The sequence below is a fragment of the Microcaecilia unicolor genome, chromosome 9, assembly GCF_901765095.1.
Source record: "Microcaecilia unicolor chromosome 9, aMicUni1.1, whole genome shotgun sequence".
Classification (NCBI taxonomy): Eukaryota; Metazoa; Chordata; class Amphibia; order Gymnophiona; family Siphonopidae; genus Microcaecilia; species Microcaecilia unicolor.
Window position 1 is genome coordinate 130,136,884 of NC_044039.1, and position 19,428 is coordinate 130,156,311.

Consider the following 19,428-nt stretch of genomic DNA (forward strand, 5'->3'; position numbering starts at 1 on the left):
TAATAAACCAAAAACTAATTATTTAACTTACCTGCTTAGTGACTTCTTTGTTCATCTGTCAGTCGGTTTCTTTTGTTGGTCTTGATATTATTTAACTTGTGTGGGGTGCCGTGAACTAAGATAAGTGAGGGGGAGGGGGAATTCTTTAACTAATCTGCCTATTAGTGACTTTTTTGTTGCTGAATTTCATTGGCTAAATCTTCAATTGAAGGTTGGTATTTTGTACACTTCAAGCCCAAGCAAGCGCTACTAACTTCATCTGTCAATCTGTTTCTTTTGTTGGTTTTGATATTATTTAACGCTGAGAATAAGGTTTCACAAAAGTACGTAGAGGGAAAAATTGTGAGTAAAGCCATTGCTATATTTTTCAGGGTGCTAAAAGTGTCTGGTAATCGGTTCCAAGCACTCCAAATTTCCTGTTCGTAGTGGCACTCCTCTTGATTCTCCAAGCAGCACCTTTCCAGATTCTCAAGCTTTGACCTCAAGTCGACAAACACCTGAGCCCAGATGCTGTCTTGAAATTCTACAAGTTGCATCTCCAAATCATCAATTTGCATCCATTGGAAACCATTTAATTCCAAACTACTGTAGACTACTACATCAGGATACTTAATTATTTTCATGGTCTGTTCTAGGCTTCTAAATTGATTAAATCTATCACTGAACTGGTCAAGTAACGAGTCTAAAACATGCTGGTACTTTATATGCAAGGGTTCCATTTCATTTTGTATAGCTGCACTGGCCTTCTCAAAATACTTTTTTACTCGAGGAAAATACTTATAAGTTTTAGTTTCTACATCTCGCTTGAAAATTTTAAGTTTACTTTCAAAAGCTTTTATGTAGCCAAACATAACGTCAATACTTTTGCCAAAACCTTGTAACTTTAAGTTCAGTTCATTAATATGAAGAGAGAGATCTGTAAAAAACATCAGGGTGTTGACCCACTTATCATCACTGAGCTGAGGAAAGTTTCCCAGATCCTTATCCTCAAGAAATACCTTAATTTCTTCAAAGCACTCCACAAAGCGCTCAAGAACTTTGCCTCGGCTCAGCCATCTTACATTATTGTACATCAGCAGTCCACTGTAGGTGGAATCAACCTCCAGTAAAAGTGCAGAAAATTCTCGCTTGTGAAGGGGGCGAGCAGCTATTAAATTAACTATTTTTGTAACAACTGACATTAAGTCGTTTAAGTCGGTGAATCCTGCCTTGGCACATAAAGCCTCCTGATGGATAATACAATGAAAAGGCACAATCGGATGTCCAATAGCTTCCGTAAACAATTTGACAAATCCAACTTTTTTCCCCACCATGTTTGGTGCCCCGTCTGTCGTCACTGACACAACTTTAGAGATATCAATGCTTAGGTCACGGAATGTTTGTATAACAACCTTACATATTTCGCTTCCTGATGTACTTGTTGGCACTGATACTAACTTTATCAACTCTTCTCTCATTGTGAGACCATCAGAATATCGACCAATAATGGCCAACTGAGCATGTGATGTGACATCAGTAGTTTCATCAAGAGAGATCAAAAAATATTTACAATTACTTATGTCTCTCTTTAATTGATGTTGTACATTTGTGTTCAGTCTCATTATTCGGTCTTTTATGATATTTCTACTGAGTGGTAACTCAGACATTCTCTTAATAATTGCATCTTTATTCTGCATATCGTGAAATAGAACTGGTGCACATCTTAGGAGAGTTTCTTTAATAAATTCTCCCTCACTGAGTGCTTTTCCATGCTGAGCTATGGAGTGAGCAATGCTCAAACTTGCAGATGTTAAATTTGTAGAACCTTTTACAAATTTAAGGATGGACTTAGATTGGCTCTTATAAAAGTGTAGCTGCCTGGAAATGTATTCCTTCCTTTCATCCTCACTTTTTTTCAAGAGCTGGGAATGATTAGTTTCAAAATGTCTATTTATATTCCACGTTCTGCTTACTACCGTTTCAGTACATAGAACGCAAAATGATCTGCCATTTTTTTCTATAATGCCATACATCTCGGTCCATGTCTCTTGAAAGGGTCGGCTACTGCTACTACCACTTCCTTTACTTAACCTTGGTTTTTTATTTTTTGGGTTCTCCATCAGGGGGGCAGTGACAGAAGATAGAATTATAGATAGCCTGTTAGCCCTGCAGGCAATTAGGGGTTAACTAGCCTAACTGACCACCTTATGTAAATTAAGATGGCTGCCGCTATTTCTAATGGCGGGAAACGGCACCCATAGCACATGCCCTCGCCTCTCCCAGCCTCCCCCTCACCTATCTCAGCAATGATGGTCAATTAGAAATCCACGACACCCCAGAACAGTAGATTGGATGATGGTTGCTGTGGTTATGTGGTAATGGCGATCACAGGGCCCCCAGAGATGCGTCCCCCACGGCATTCCGCTGCTCTCTGCTCTGCCGGCCGGAAGTGAGGTCAAAGATCCCCTAACGGCCATGCAGGAGCCGGGGCAGAGGGAGCAGCAGGGAGGGAACAAGCGGAGGACTCGGAGGGAGCCAATAGGAGCGCACACGGCACCCCCCAGCGGGTAAACATGCACCGGGGGGGGGGGGGTGATTTCACCGGGGGGGGGGGGAGGTCGCGCTGCACCTGGGGGGGGGACGCATCGGCGATCCGCCCCAGGGAACGCCGCTGCTTCTCTGTATGCGGCCACGTGTCACCGAAAATGGCTACGCGTGACAGTACTGACACGCGTGTCATAGGTTCGCCATCAGGGTGCTAGGTTAACGCTGCAAAGAAATACATAGCACAAGGTGTATCACATGGTTATAACCATTATTCACTACCTAGCACCCAGCTGCTCCAAACAAATGCTTAATTTGTTAAAAAAAAAGAAACTTTAAAAATCTTATTTTTATTTCGCTAAGGAAGTAAAAAGATTTAAATTAAGTGTTAACTCTCTTTTGCTACTAACTACAGAATTATTTAAAAACAATACTGCTTTTAGGTTTCAGTATAAATGCCCGGGCCTCTTAGTATCTAATAGTATCTTACCTATTCAAGTATGATCTCACCATGAAAGACAGAATGGCACAAACCACTGTGGAGTACCTTTCCTAACCGTGGTGGGTTATACTACTACTACTTATCACTACATCTATCCATAAAGCTAGTACTAATTAACAATTTATCACCTGCTTTCCCACAAAAAGTTGTTCAAAGCAATGTACAGTAATATACTAGCAGCCACCAAAAGACAGTACGAGGCAAACAGTAAAAATGTATAACAAAATTTCTTATATTCTAATATATACTGCCTGCAAGGCTGAAAGCTATCGAAGTGGAGTACATTCAGGTACCATAGGTATTTCTCTGTCCATGGATGGCTCACAAACTAAGTTCGAACCTGAAGCAATGATGGAAAATTAAGAGACTTGCCCAAGATCTCAAGGAGCCGCAGTGGGATTTGAATTGGGTTCCTCTGGTTCTTAGAGCGGTGCTTTAACCATTAAGGCTACTCTTCCACTCAACTTTCATTTAATGTTTGGACCTCAGACAGTCCAGGAAATTGCTTCCATGCAGATCCCTATACTTGAGAAGGGGAGGGGGAATACATTTTAAATAGACTATTTTGACTCAGCTACAAGACTATTTAGATGAAGTTTCAGCTTTTGCCTCTTTTCAGTATGAGTTCTGTAAATAAATGATAGCACAGAATCATTGTCAACATTTGATGAACTGCATGAGTCTGAAGAAGGGAATTTCTTACTGTCAGACATTCAGGACACATCGCTTCAGATTTTGACAAGGATGGTCATCACATCCTCCAATACCTGTAGTGCAAAGGCTCAAGACACAGATGAGAGTTATCTTGATTCACCTCTTTCCTGTCCGATCATCAGCTGATTAAGACCTTAGATGAGTTCTCAACAGACACCCTTCTCAAACAGCTCATCTGCAGCCTTTGGGAAGTTATCTAATGCTTAGAGCAGAGAAAACCAGAGACGCCTGATGCTTCAGATTCCACTATGGCACCTTATGATCATAGGTGAGTCTTGTGTATAAAACATACTATGCACTCCAGGTACCAGAAAATACCTACTGTACCTAAATGTAACTTGTCTTAAGCTACAATTGAAAGAGGCATGAACTTAATCCAAAATCTCTTCCCTTCCCTAGGACAACCTTATTTTTGTACAGACGATATCCAAAATACCGTCTTGGTACCCAGATAAATATACTTCATGCATTAAAAAAAAGTCAAGAACAAAATCAGATGACTGTCAGCATGATTTAATGGTTAAGTAAGAGATGCACTGAAAGAAAAAATGACATTGTTCAGAAAATGGGGAAAAAGACCCTAATAAGAAAAACGGGGATAAGCACAAGCACTGGCAAGTTAGATGCAAAACAGCACTAAGGCAGGCCAAGAGAGACTGAGCTTTTTATCTGGAATGTACTTGAAAAGTTTTTTAGTATTATATTTTGTTTCAATAAGCTTCTTTCCAAAAAAATGAGTGCTCAAGGAGTATAAGGTAATACCAGAAAAACTAAATGAATTCTTTGCCTCAGACTTTACTGAAGAGGATGCTGGTGTCATACCTGCCCTGGAAACCTTCTTTGACAGCGTTGATTTAAAGCAACAAAAGCGAACCACTATAAATCTAGACGGTGTAATACAAATCATCAGGAATGGATAGTATTCACTCCAGAGTTCTAAAAGAGCTCAAACATGAAATTGCTCACCTATTACAAGTAATCTGCTACCCATCATTTGAAATATCCACATTACTTGAGGACTGGTAGCTACATTTGAAAAAGGACTACAGAGGTGTTCTGCATAGGTCAGTTAACCTGATATCAGTGCTGGGCAAAATGATAGAAGCTATTCTGAAAAACAAAATTATGGAATATATAGAAAGACACAACTTACTGAAAACGAATCTGATTGGATTTAGCAAAGGCAACCACTGACCAGACTCAAAGCGCAAAGTTATCCAGTCCTAGGAACTGCTGTGATTTCAACCCTCTTGGCTAAATAAATGTAGGGGAGGAGATCAACAAGTGTAGACACCCCACTCCCCCCCCCCCCCCCCCCATGTACCACAGCAAGTCAAAGACCAAAGAAACAAAAAGAAAGACCAAAGAAATAAAAAGGGCCTGCTGAACAAAATAAAAAAAATTAAAGGAAATAAGGATACTCTTTGCAGGCTCATGCTCACTAATATCAGCAATTCTGGTTGCCGTAACTTAAAAAAAGACACAGAAGAGTTAGAAAAGGTTCAAAGAAGGGCAACCAAAATGATTAATGGGACGGAACTCCTCTCATATGAGGAAGGCTTAAGAAGCTAGGACTCTTCAGCTTGGAAGAGCTGACGGGAGATATGATAGAAATCTACAAAATACTTAGTGGTGTAGAACAGGTAAATGTAAATTGATTTTTTACTCTTTCAAAAAGTAGAACAACTAGGGGTGCTCAAGGAAGTTACATGGTATTACTCTTAAAATGAACAGGAGGAAATATTTTTTCATTCAACAAATAGTTAAGCTCTGGAATGCACTGCCAGAGGATGTGGTATCAGCGGTTAGTGTACCTGTGTTTAAAAAAAATGTTTGGTCAGGTTCCTGGAGGAAAAGTCCATAATCTGCTATTGAGAGAGACATTGGAAAAACCACTGCTTGTCCCTGAGATCAGTAGCATGAATCTTGCTACTATCCGGGATTCTGTCAGGTACTGTACCTGTGACCTGAACTGGCCACTGCTGGAAGCAGGATATTGGGCTAGATGGACCATTGGTCTGACCCAGTATGGCTATTCTTAATGTTCTTATTTTCTCATTTTTACAACAGAAACTGTTAACAGTACAGTTTATTTTTTTTACCAGCAGTTTTTTTCTCTTTCATCTCAGTTCAAACTAAGGTGAAACCCTGGTGCTCTAATCTTTCATTCACAACTTCCCTCTTAATAACCACTTCTCTCTACTCTATTTTACCTACTCTGGTTATTGCAGTGATTGTCCTGAGGCCAGGAGCCCTGGAACCTTGTGTCACCTCAACATCAAGTGGTCTTCACATTACCTAGGGTGGGAGGAGGGCCCCTGGTCTTTCAAAGAGTAGACTTCCTTTGCTACATCCTCAACCATTTTTGGGAGGAAGGAAGACCCAGTCTAGAGATCAAACCCAACTGTCAGGCTGTTGTCACAAGATTTGATTGGGGGGACAAGACATTCTTCAGATATGTGACAGAAGAAAGTGCTATAATAGCATTGTGAGGCTCAAAGCTGAGGGGGAGGAATAAGTAGAAGCCAATAAGGATAAAGCTGTACTGTTTAACAATTATTTCTGTTCTGTGTTCATGGATAAAAGGCCAGGGTAGGAACACAGAAAATAAATGTTAATGGGGATGGTTGTATGGTAGACCAGGACCGATTCTCAGAAGACTGTGTTCGTGAGGAGCTAGCTAAACTAAAAGTAGAAAAAGTGATGGGGCCTGATGAGATACATCCGAGGTTACTCAAGGAACTTGGAGTTCTGGTGGCTCTGCTATCTGACCTCTTTTTTTTTTTTATTTGTACCCCGCGCTTTCCCACTCATGGCAGGCTCAATGTGGCTTAGGTACTTATTTGTGCCTGGGGCAATGGAGGGTTAAGTGATTTGCCCAGAGTCACAAGGAGCTGCCTGTGCCTGCAGTGGGAATCGAACCCAGTTCCCCAGGACCAAAGTCCACCACTCTAACCACTAGGCCACTCCTCCACTCTTCAATGCTTCCTTAGTCTGGAGTGATCCCAGAGGACTGGAGAAGGGCAGATGTGGTCCCTGTGCACAAGAGCAGTAGGAGGAGGTTAACAATTACAGACCTCTGTCGGTCTGACTTTGGTGGTGAGTAAATTAATGGAAATGCTTCTAAAGCGGAGGATTTGAGGTTTCTCAAATCAAATGGACTACAGGACCCGAGGCAGCATGGCTTCACTACAGGCAGGTCATGTCAGACAAATCTGATTGATTTCTTTGACTGGGTGACCAAACAGTTGGACGAGGGAGGGGCGCTAGATGTGATGCACTTGGATTTTAGCAAAGCCTTTGAAATGATTCCGCACAGGTGACTAATAAATAAACTGAGTGCCCTTGGTATGAGACCTAAAGTGACTGGGTTAAAAACTGGTTAATGGGAGGAGACAGAGCATAGTGGTAAATGGCGCTTGCTCTGTGGAAAGGAATGTTATCAGTGGTGTACCGCAGGGTTTGGTCCTCAGGTCAGCTCTTTTTAACATTTTTGTGAGTGATATTGCGGAAGGACTGTCTGGTAAGGTTTGTCTCTTTGCGGATGATACCAAATTCTATAATAGGGTGGACACACTGGAGGGTGTGGATGGCATCAGGAAGGATCTAGCAAAGCTTGAAGAATAGTCCAATAATTGGCAACTAAGATTTAATGCTAAGAAATGCAGGGTCATGCACTTAGGTTACAAGAATCCAAGGGAACGGTATAAAATAGGAGGTAAAGTGCTTCTGTGTATGAAAGAAGAGTGGGACTTGGGGGGTGACTGTCTGATGACCTTAAGTGGCCAAACAGTAGAAAAGGCAACTGTCAAAGCCAGAAGGATGCTTGGGTGCATAAGAAGGATGACCAACAGGAAAAAAAGAGGTGATAGTGTTCCCATTTAGAGTACTGCATGCAATTCTGGAGACCACACCTCCAGAAAGATATAAACAGGATGGAGTTGGTCCAGAGGGCGGCTACAAAATTGGTAAGCAGTTTCCGTCATAAAACATATATGGACAGGCTTATGAACCTCAACATGTATACAATGGATGAGAGGCATGAGAAAGGGGATATGATAGAAACATTTAAATACCTCAGTGGCATTAATGTACAGGAAGCGAGCTTTTTCAAATGAAGGAAAACTCTGAAACGAGAGGGCATAGGATGAAGTTAAGAGGAAATAGGCTTAGGAGGAATCTAAGAAAATAATCTTTCATGGAAAGGGTGGTGGATGTGTGGAATGACCTCCTGGTGGAGGCTGTGGAGACAAACATTGTGTCAGAATTTAAGAAAGCCTGGGACAGGCATGTGAAATCCCTTAGGAAAAGGAGGAGTTAGTGATTACTGAGAATCGGCAAGACTGGATGGGCCATTTGGCCCTTACCTGCCGTCATGTTTCTCTGTTTCCCTGATTTGAGATTGGGTTACACCATTTGTAATGTTTAACTTGTGCTGGATGTTTGTCAGAGAGTAAACAACAAATGCAAGAGAAAATTCGAAGTAAAAATTCTAAGATTTCACTCAGAAACCAATTACACAAGGTAGTACTAGTTGCAACAGATCTCTATCTCAGTTCCTCTGGTGCATCTCTGCACATCAGGCAACAAGCTTTCTCCATCTGTCTCAACCGGCTGTAATGGCTTCCTTCTCTTTCCAAGTAGTACCTCCATTGCATAGATCCCTCTTGTGTGTGCTTCTCCAGGTCAGTTTTGGTCTCTCTCTTCTTCTTGTTCTACTGGCTGGTCTCCATTTTAGTGCTGCTTTGGGATGACAACAATTTTGCATACACAAAACATGTCCTGTCAACTAGTCTATATTTGGTAACACGATCCTATAACCTTTTGGAACTGCTTTTCTTCAGTATCTCAACATTCATGATGTGATCTCAGTAACTCACACTTAAGCCTGTTCTCAGGCCTCACTGGTGAAATACATCTTTCTTTTTTTTTTTTTTTAATTGTTATTAAATCATGGTTAATATCTTCTAGGTTTCGCTGGCATACAATGTAGTTGGCAAGACAATGGAGTTGTACAAGCATAATTTTTTTTTATACCGATCGATTTTGCTGACCATATTAAGCACAATTGACAAAATGCTGCTACTGCTTTTCCAGTTCTACAATTCATGTCTACCTCAATGTCATCATTATTTCACAATATACTGCCGAGAGAGGAAAATTGTTCTACATCCTCCACTGGCTTTTGCCCAGTAATTATTTGTGTGGCAATCGGTTTCAAATGAAGGAAACAAAGAGGGCCAAATCTCCACACCTTGAAGCACAGCAAAAGAAACACTGGAGATGACCAAAGAACCCGAGTGCAGCCAAGGACGTCTTCAAAGGAGGAGTTCTTTATTGGCAACAGCTCACATGAAATACATACAAATGCACACAACTGCTAGGGGGACGTGACACAGGCCATGTTTCAACTATACTGCCTGCATCAGGATTCCAAAAACAAATCTAAACAAACATGCATAAATATAAGACACATGTACATAAAAGAACCTCACTCAGAGAGAGAGATGTGGTGGGAATAGTGATGAGGGTCAGAAAACACTCATCTTCACGGTTCTTCGAAGGACAATTCTAAAGGAAGAGGGAACCATATCTGACGCAGCAGGTATGGTGCAATCAGGATCGTGGTTCTGCGGTCTTGCTTGGGTTTCAGCAAAGATTTCCCCACCAGAGGTATGGGAGGATATGCATACATAAGGCCTGTTCCCCAATGTAGGAGAAAGACATCTGAGGTGAGCCTGAAGCCTGGAACAGAACTGAGGGACCCTGTGGTTTAACTGAGTGGCAATGAGATCCACGGACGATCTCGTGGGCTACGTTCATATTCAGCGACCACTTGTAAGGTTACATTATCCTGCTCAGCCTTTCAGCCAGACTGTTTTTTACACCTGCCAGATAAGTGGCTTGGAGAAACATGCCGTGGTGGCATGCCCAAAGCCACATCTGGGCGGCTTCCTGGCACAGAGGGTGAGATCCGGTGCCCACCTGCTTGATTGTGTAGTACACTGCAACCTGTCTTTTTGAATTAAGACAATTTGGTTGGACAGCCGATCTCTGAAAGCCTTTAGAAAATTCCAGATCACTCGGAGCTCCAGAAGGTTGATCTGAAGATCTGTTTCCTGGGGGAGGGGGGGACCAGGCTCCCTGAGTGTGAAGTCCACCTACATGAGCTCCCCACCACGGGAAAGATGCATCCACCGTCAGTACTTTTTGCGGCTGAGGAATTTGGAATGGACGTCCCATGGTCAAACTGGATCGAATCGTCCACCATTGAAGAGAATGTACAAAATCAGTGGACACATGGATGACATCTTCTAGATTCCCTGTGGCTTGATACCACTGAGAAGCTACGGTCCATTGAGCAGATCTCATGTGCAGACGTGCCATGGACTAAACATGAACTGTGGAGGCCATGTACCCCAAGAGTCTCAACATCTGCCAAGCTGTGACTTGCTGAGACGCTCGAACCTTGGACACTAGGGACAGAAGGTGGTCTGCCCGTGCCTCGGGAAGATAGGCTGGAACCATTCTCGTGTTGAGCAATGCTCCAATGAACTCCAATTTCTGAAATGGAGTGAGATGGGACTTGGGGTAATTTATTATGAACCCTAGGAGTTCCAACACCTGAATAGTCTTCCACATTGACTCCCGAGCACCGTTCTCCAAGGTGCTCTTCACCAGCCAATTGTCGAGATAAGGGAACACATGCACTCCCAGCCTGCTTAATGACGCAGCAACTACCGCTAGGCATTTTGTGAATACTCTGGGAGCTGACGCTAGGCCAAAGGGCAGCACGCGGTACTGAAAGTGCTGCATTCCCAGCCGAAATTGAAGATACCTCCTGTGAACTGGAAGTATCAGGATGTGCGTATATGCATTCTTCAAGTCCACAGCACATAGCCAATCGTTTTCATGAATTATGGGAAGAAGGGTGCCCAGGGAAACCATCCTGAACTTTTCTCAAACCAAGAATTTGTTCAGGGCCCTTATGTCTGGGATGGGACACATACCCCTGTTTTCTTCTGCACAAGGAAGTACCCTGGAATAGAATCCCAGTCCTTCTTCCCCTGATGGAACGGGTTCGACTGCATGGGCCTTTAGAAGGGCGGACAGTTCCTCTGCAAGAACCTGCCTATGCGGAGAGCTGAATGAATGAGCTCTCGGTAGGCAATTTGGAGGTTTGGAGTCCAGATTGAGGGTGTATCCTAACTGGACTATTTGAAGAACACACTGGTCAGAGGTTATGAGAGGCCACCACTGATGAAAAAAATTAACCTCCCTCTACCCGGCAAGTTGTCCGGCACGGACACTTTTACAGTGGTTATGTTCTCCTGGAGCCAGTCAAAAGCCTGTCCCTTGCTTTTGCTGGGGAGCAGCTCATCCTCCACGTCTACAGGGAATGGAATGGCCTGAGCCATTTCCCACACAAAAGATGAGAAAGAGAGACTCTCAGGAGGAGACAGTCGACTTTCAGGTGGAGGGGAAGATTCAGCGATGGAGCTGCACTCAACATGCAGCGATGGAGCCGTGCTCAACAAGCAAAATGCATAGATGGAGCCCCGGGGAACAGCCAGAGAAGAAGATGCTACCAGGAGGCCAACAAGAAAGGAACACAACTTGTGGAAATGCAGACCTGGCGCTGCACTCCCCTGGCCCAGAGGGACTAAAACTACAAGAAGAGAAAGCCCTGTGCAACAAGAAACACTCTCGGCCCTCAAATGGTCTCTGAGCCACAATGACCGTCCTTCTAGGCAACCGAGACAGGGCAACAGTCAACGTAGAGAAAGAACTTCCACCAAGAGGGAGGTAAGCACCACAGATCTGGAATCCTGACCATAAGTATATAAGTATTGCCATACTAGGAAAGACCAAAGGTCCATCGAGCCCAGCATCCTGTTTCCAACAGTGGCCAATCCAGGTCACAAATACCCGGCAAGATCCCAAAAATGTACAAAACATTTTATACTGCTTATCCCGGAAATAGTAGATTTTCCCCAAGTTCATTTAATAACAGTCTATGGACTTTTCCTTTATGAAGCCAACCAAACCTTTTTAAAACTCCGCTAAGCTATCCACATTTACCACATTCTCTGGCAACGAATTCCAGAGTTTAGTTACACATTGAGTGAAGAAATATTTTCTCCGATTAGTTTTAAATTTACTACATTGTAGCTTCATCGCATGCCCCCCTAGTCCTAGTATTTTTGGAAAGCGTGAACAGACACTTCACATCTACCCATTCAACTCCACTCATTATTTTATAGACCTCTATTATATCTCCCCTCAGACCCTTTTCTCCAAGCTGAAGAGACCTAGCTGCTTTAGCCTTTCCTCATAGGGAAGTCGTCCCATCCCCTTTATCATTTTCGTCGCCCTTCTCTGCACCTTTTCTAATTCCACTATATCTTTTTTGAGATGCGGTGACCAGAATTGAACACAATATTCAAGATGCAGTCGCACCATGGAGCGATACAAAGGCATTATAACATCCTCATTTTTGTTTCCATTCCTTTCCTAATAATACCTAACATTCTATTTGCTTTCTTAGCCGCAGCAACACACTGAGCAGAAGGTTTCAACCTATCATCAACGATAACACCTAGATCCCTTTCTTGGTCCGTGATTCCTAACGTGGAACCCTGCATGACATAGCTATAATTCGGGTTCCTCTTTCCCACATGCATCACTTTGCACTTGCTCACATTAAACGTCATCTGTCAATGTCTCGTTCTCTCGTCCACCTATGCCCAGATTATCGACACAGTACTGCCACTAAAGGGCTACTCTCTCCCAATTTCCAACAGTCTGCGACTCTTAGGAGTGCACCTGGACAAGCACCTCCAGTTGGATAATCACGTGCATTTGGTCTCCAAACGAATGTTTCATGCTATGTGGAGGCTAAGATGCATACGATGCCTCCTTACCAGAGCCCTATTCAGTACCCTTGTGCACTGGCTGGTTCTCTCCCATCTGGATTACTGTAGCAGAATTTATGCGGGCTGCAAGATCTCCTTACTGAAAAAGTTCCAGACAGTCCAGAACATTGCTGCGAGACTGATTCTAGGAGAACTTCGTTATGCTCATGCCGAGCCTCTGCGCTTCAGGCTCCACTGGCTACCTGTAAAGGAGCGCATCACTTTTAAGCTCTGCTCCTTAATCCACAAAATCATCTATGGGTTGGCTCCTGAGTACATGCTCCCATTGATCGACCTTCCACCCAGGAATGCCATGCCTGCTGCACGGACATATCTCTACCTACACTTCCCAACTTGTAAGGGAGTCAAGTACAAAAGGATTTTCACCTCTTCTGGGGCCCTAAATCCTGGAACGCTCTCCCGCAGCACCTTAAAGCACAAATGGACCACGGCCTTTTCAAGAAGCTGCTGAAAACCCACTTCTTTACTAAAAGCTACACCCCTAGTTACTCCGCAATATAACCCCCTCCTGATCCCCACCCTGCTCTGCCTTCTGTTGCTAGTTATTTTTTCCCACCATCTATCCTATGTCTCCTCTGCACTGTCTTTCAGCTTGTTTGTATATCTGCCTAATTTTTGTAAACCACATTGTGCCTACATGAGTGGGAAAATGTGGGATATAAATGCACAATAAATAAATACATAAATAAATTTAGACACCCAGTCTCCCAGTCTCGTAAGGTCCGCTTGTAATTTTTCACAATCCTGTCGCAAGTTAACGACTTTGAATAACTTTGCGTCATCAGCAAATGTAATTACCTCACTGGTTACTCCCATCTCTAGGTCATTTATAAATATGTTAAAAAGCAGCGATCCCAGCACAGAGCCCTGGGGAACCCCACTAACTACCCTTCTCCATTGAGAATACTGACCATTTTCTGTTTTGTATCTTTTAACCAGTTTTTAATCCACAATAGAACACTACCTCCTATCCCATGACTCTCCAATTTCCTCTGGAGTCTTTCATGAGGTATTTGTCAAACACCTTCTGAAAATCCAGATACACAATATCAACCGGCTCCCCTTTACCCACGTTTGTTCACCCCTTCAAAGAAATGTAGTAGATTGTTGAGGCAAGATTTCCCTTCACTAAATCCATGTTGACTTTGTCTCATTAATCCATGCTTTTCATGTGCATGGATTAATGCAGCCGTAAGGCAGTGAGGAAGAAACAACTCTCGCCGGGCAAGGAACACAGAGAAAGCTGGCCACTAACACCAAACCAAGGTAAAACCAGCTAAGGAAGAGTCAAACTCCAGACCTAGAACAGAGCCACTTCCCTGCAGAAAAGTATTGAAAAGTGCAGAGCTAAGAGGCGATAATCCAGATGCACAGCAATAGATCTGCTCAGCAGGAAAGAACTGCGCCCCTTACAGAAAAAGGAATGAGTGCCAAATATGCCAGGAGAGAGGCGCCTGAAACTAGAAAAGGCAAAATCCGCCTGTGCCAGGCAAAACCTCCCGCCAGAAAGCAAGGGAAAAGAGCTGTGGCAAACTAGTCCTAAAAAGGCACATTCCCATAAAGAGACTGAGACTGAACTGAGTCCAAGCAAAAGACTGGCAAGGATGGTACTCCCGAGGGTACTCAGAAGAGGGATTTGAGCTAGCAGTTGCACAAGGGCAACTCGGACCCTCACCAGAAGGAAAGTACCCTGCAGACAAACCAGAGCAGACAGGAGGGATCCATGGGGATGACAGAATCAGAACCTCCCTAAGGAAAGGAGGAAAAACTGCTGCCAAAACAAGAATCAAATAGCATGGGCATCTCAAGCAAGATGCCTGAAGCAGCAGAGACCGGCGGTCTGAAAAAGAACTGACCAACAGCTGTGTAAGGCTGACAGGAATGAAAAAATTGCCCTGGACTAAAAAGACCAAGCCTGCAGCCAAATGGAGCCAGTGAGAGACTTCCCCCACTTTGGAAATGGCAGACTAAGACCTCCAAACCGTAAAGGTACAAGTTGCAGCAACGGGGCCGCCCTCTGAACCAGCCGCCGTCTAAGACCGTGAAGAGGAGAAAAAACAACTGAGTTTTGTGATCAGACACGAGCCGTGCCCCACAAAAAAAAAAAAAAAAATCAAAGCAACTGGTACCCAGCTCAGAAGGGTCCAAGATCAGATTCAGACGCCGGCCAGCGAAATTCAAAGAAACTTCGCAAGCGCCCCCCTAGAATACACTGCCAAAGGCAGGAAAATAAATCAGATAATAGGCAAGAGAAAGAAGGAAAAATTAAGTTTCTTCTTCTTTTTTTTTTTTTTAAACAACCTTCTTCACTAGTGACAGGAATAAAGACTTGCTCAGAGAAAGAAATTCAGATATACCTATCACCACAGAAAAGAAGAACCCCCACAGAGGAGACAAGTTACTCCATGCCACAATCAACCATCACCCTGCTAGAAAGACAGCCAGGGGAGGAAGGGGAGGGGAGGGAACCAGGGTCACTGGATATCACCCTAGCTGGCAGATGAGGAACTCAGGACTACTGAGTATCATCTAAAACTAGCCCCAACACAACTACCAGCACACCCCTGGCTCCACTGTCACCAGAAGAATCTGGGACAGGAGCTACCAGCCAGCAATCCAGAGCAGCTGCACGATCCGTCCACCATCCGCTAGGAGACAGAGAAAATACTGAACATTCCAGGCTGCACGATACCCTAAGGGGCCGTTTAATTGGAACTATTTTCTCTGTCTCCTTCCACTGGTAGATGGACACTACTACTACTACTACTACTACTTAACATTTCTAGAGCGCTACTAGGGTTACGCAGCGCTGTACAATTTAACAAAGAGAGACAGCCCCTGCTCAAAGAGCTTACAATCTAATAGACAAGTGAACGGTCGGTCCGATAGGGGCAGTCAAATAACCCGGTCTGGACTGGTCTGGTATAGATGACAAGGAATTATCACGTTTTCATTTTTATTTCACATTTCTAGTCCGTCTATTACATACATAATTTAAAAGATAGTATCTAACATCACATACAAACATCTCCTTCATCTTCTACATTCTAAAACTGTAGCTCCATTTGCCTCCTCTATTAGGCATATTTCTTTCAAGCAATACAGACTTGGTTACTATAACCACAAAAGATTTTATTTACCAGAAACATCAAAAAAAGGTCAATGTACTTCTGCCCCCAAAGCCAAAGCAAAGGGCTCAATCCAAGCAAGTGGCTCCTGCTCAATCTAAGAAAGGTACAATTACGCAAGACTAAACAGGGGCTTTACCCTTGAAAGTCATGGCCCTTGTGGGTTGCATCTTAGTAAGTACACTTACAAAATGATCTAAGTGAGATGGAAATAGTGGGCTCCTATGATTTTAAAGCCTCAGTTCTATGAGGGGAGCTAAAATGACAGGCCCTGCTAAATAAGAATTATGTTCATATTTTACATGAATTGTTTTCACTAGTTCCTACAAAAGCATGAGGACGTTTGCTCATTGTTTATAAGTTCAGTCTAAATAGTCCCTTCTGGTTAGTCTATCATACTGCACAGCAATTTGATATGTACCACCACGGTACTATGTGAGCCACACTGAGCATGCAAATAGGTAGGAAAATGTGGGCTACAAATGCAACAAATAAATATGTGTAAAAGAAACAAAAATCTATAAGCTAACAGGGCTGAGAATGGAGAAGTGAGAACAAAGTCCCAGAACAAGAGAAGATATCAGCCATTACTTTCCTAATTATTGGATCTACTGTTGTAATTTTAAGGGAATGTGTCTGAATTATAAAAAATGTGGCAGTAGGGGGGACAAGATGAGTTATATCAGCAATACTTTTTCAAGTGTTGTACCTGGTTACTCGTATGATTGCCTCTTTTTGAAAATTTAAAGCAAAAAAGCAATTACTGGTAAATTAAAGCAGGATCGCAAGACTGCCATACTGGGTTATGTTTGTATGGAGGGTTGACCCTAATGGGGGAGAGGAGGGTTGACCCTAATGGGGGAGAGGAGGGTTGACCCTAATGGGGGGGAGGGAAGGGGGACTGCCACAGCAAGCCAGCAGGAATAGAACCCCTAAAGACTAAAGATTGTAGAGAGCCTTTCAAAACAGAACAAAGGGGGAGGAAGAAGCTGGCCACTGACCTGCTATGTAGCACGTGACTCCTCCTGGCCTGCCAGCATTCTTACATGCTAACAGCAGCTGCCGGCCAGTAAATATTGGGTTCCACCAACAGAAAACTGTGTGGGGGCAGAGCACCAAAATGGCATGAAGACCCAGGGCAGTCATCACAGTTCCCTCCTCTATCCCCATTCCCCTGATTACTATGTACATAAGCAGAACTGATTTCATTCCCAGTTTGGTTCACACCATTCTACAGAAAACTGTACTCAACCCATGTTACAACATGATACATAACCAAGGAATATGTTTACTAAGATGCAGTAAACACAAGTTTTAGCACAGTCTAACGCCTACCACATTTTAGAGCAGTCTACGTGTTAAAAGTCCAGAAGTAACTACTTAGCTCTGGATGGGGTGGGGACTGGCAGAGTATGAGCAGAGATTGGTCAGCATCTGGTAGTCAAACATACAGTAAATGCGGATTCACTTATCTGCACTTAATGCACTCATGGTGCCTTAAAGTAAAGCACATTAGAAAACATGTCTGTACAGAAACTGCAGGAGGAATGATAGGCACACCCCCAATAGTTACCACAGGGAATTTGCACCTAAGGAGCATTGCATTTGGCTGTTAACATCCACTGAATACAAGATCACTGGCTCCTGATCAGAAACCATATCAAATTTAAAACATTAACTTTGATGCATAAGGCTTTACACTCTGGGCTCCCTTCTTACCCCTCTGCCCTTTTTACTCTATATGTTTATATTTGGTCATTTTACTATTGTTATGCTGTTAACAAAATTGTAAGTTTTATATTAAACTATACCTTGGGTGAATCTCTTCATAAAGACAGTTAATAAATCCTAATAAATAAATATGCAGCCACCCCCTCCCCCACGACTACTCAGATCTCTAAATGACTGCAGACTAAGTATACCCTCAGTTTCCTTAGCATCACTTGAATCTACTAGGCATTTCATATGGCTCTGAAAACCCATCTCTTTATTATTGTTTTTGACGAGGTGCCAATATATTGAGAATTACTTTGTGCCATAGTAACTAAATTCTCAAGTCAGACAAAACTTCAGGCAATCTTACATATTTAAATTCAGGGCAACAAGAATCCAAAAATAGTCAACATGTACTTGGATCTTACCAAATCTATAGAACTTAATGTGTCAAGGCCACAGTATTGCAACGTAATAGCATACACCAGTGGTTCCCAAACCTGGTCCTGGAGGCATCCCAGCCAGTCAGGTTTTCAGGATATCCACAATGAATACCAATGAGACAGATTCGGTCTAATGTAAGAGGACAATACTTGAGACAGCCTGAAGGCGAAACATGAGTCATGTCGGAAGAGGTCCCCAGCCGACTTATACAAGATTTTCAGATGAGTAGTTTTTGTATTAAAGATTTAAAGGGTGCAGTTTTGGATTGAGTAAACTTGCTGAATTTGCTTTTGTGGAGACCGATGACAAGGTGGGTACTTAAAATTTAGTAAAGATTGTGTATTTAATAAAGATTGTGTATTAAGTTGCATCGCTGAGATCTTGACACATTAAGTATAGATTCAGGTATGTGTACCTATTTTGGATATGTTAAGAATATATTGAGCCAGTTTCTTCCTCCTCCTCCTCCCCCCCCCCCCCCCCCCCCCCCCCCCCCCATTTCTTCACTCTCTTATCTTTCCTATTGTTTAAGGATGTTCTTTTCAATTTTGTTTTGACTGTATATAAACCGCCTTGTTTTGTTGTGCGGGAAAGGCAGTATATCAAAGTCGCCAATAAATCATAAACATAACGCTCTTTTAGTAAGATACAAAACTATTACATATAACTAACCAAATTATCAAATATAAGCTAAAAGCATATTAAAATAGATAAATATATCACCCCCCCCCCCCCCCCCCAAAAAAAAAAAATACTCCTGTTCCTGTCATTGGCCTATAAGCACTCCTGGTGTTGTGATATTACAGTTAGTTTAGTATCATTTTTAACATACTCTTTTCAAACTCTGGTCAACTATGGAAAAAAGAAACAAAAACATAACTCTCGCGTACTACCTCTATTTTAATTCTTCCCTGGAGTCAATAAGCCTTGACAGCTACAGCAGTGATTCCAATTGAGAAGGCCTAAATGATAACATGCAAACTTAAATTCAAATCCATAGGCCAACACATGGCAATCAGAAAAATGTTAAAACCAATACTTTGTGCTCAAGTCCAAAAGCTGGCACTTTGTCCAGCATAATACATATTTATTTATTTGAATTTATTTACCGCCTTTTTGAAGGAATTCACTGAAGGCGGTGTACAGTAAGAATAGATCAAACATGAGCAATAGGCAATTACAGCAGTAAAAACTTTCAACTAACAATACTGTCTCCAACTGTTGCAAAAAACAGGGGAGAGGGGAGTTGCAAGTCCTGCACACTTTTAAAAGCTTTTACTATTTTTCAGAGAACTGAGGAGAAGATATTCAGAAACGAATCATTTAAATATTGATAATTTTTATTATTATTATTTTGAATTACTACCTGCATCTTGACTGAAATGACGACAGAGATGAGTTCTTTATCCAATTCCTTTAAAACCAGCAGCTTCTTTAAAGTCAAACTGCATAACCTGCAATACAATAT

General features: G+C 42.6%; 1 protein-coding gene across 1 annotated transcript in view; it reads right to left on the reverse strand.

Moving 5' to 3' along the window:
• Window positions 1-19,428, reverse strand: part of PACS2 (phosphofurin acidic cluster sorting protein 2) — a 550,048-nt gene that overhangs the window by 315,179 nt on the left and 215,441 nt on the right. The window contains exon 2 of the mRNA XM_030213995.1: window positions 19,327-19,414. Coding sequence (XP_030069855.1) covers window positions 19,327-19,414 — 88 coding nt within the window. The remainder of the gene's footprint in view (window positions 1-19,326; window positions 19,415-19,428) is intronic.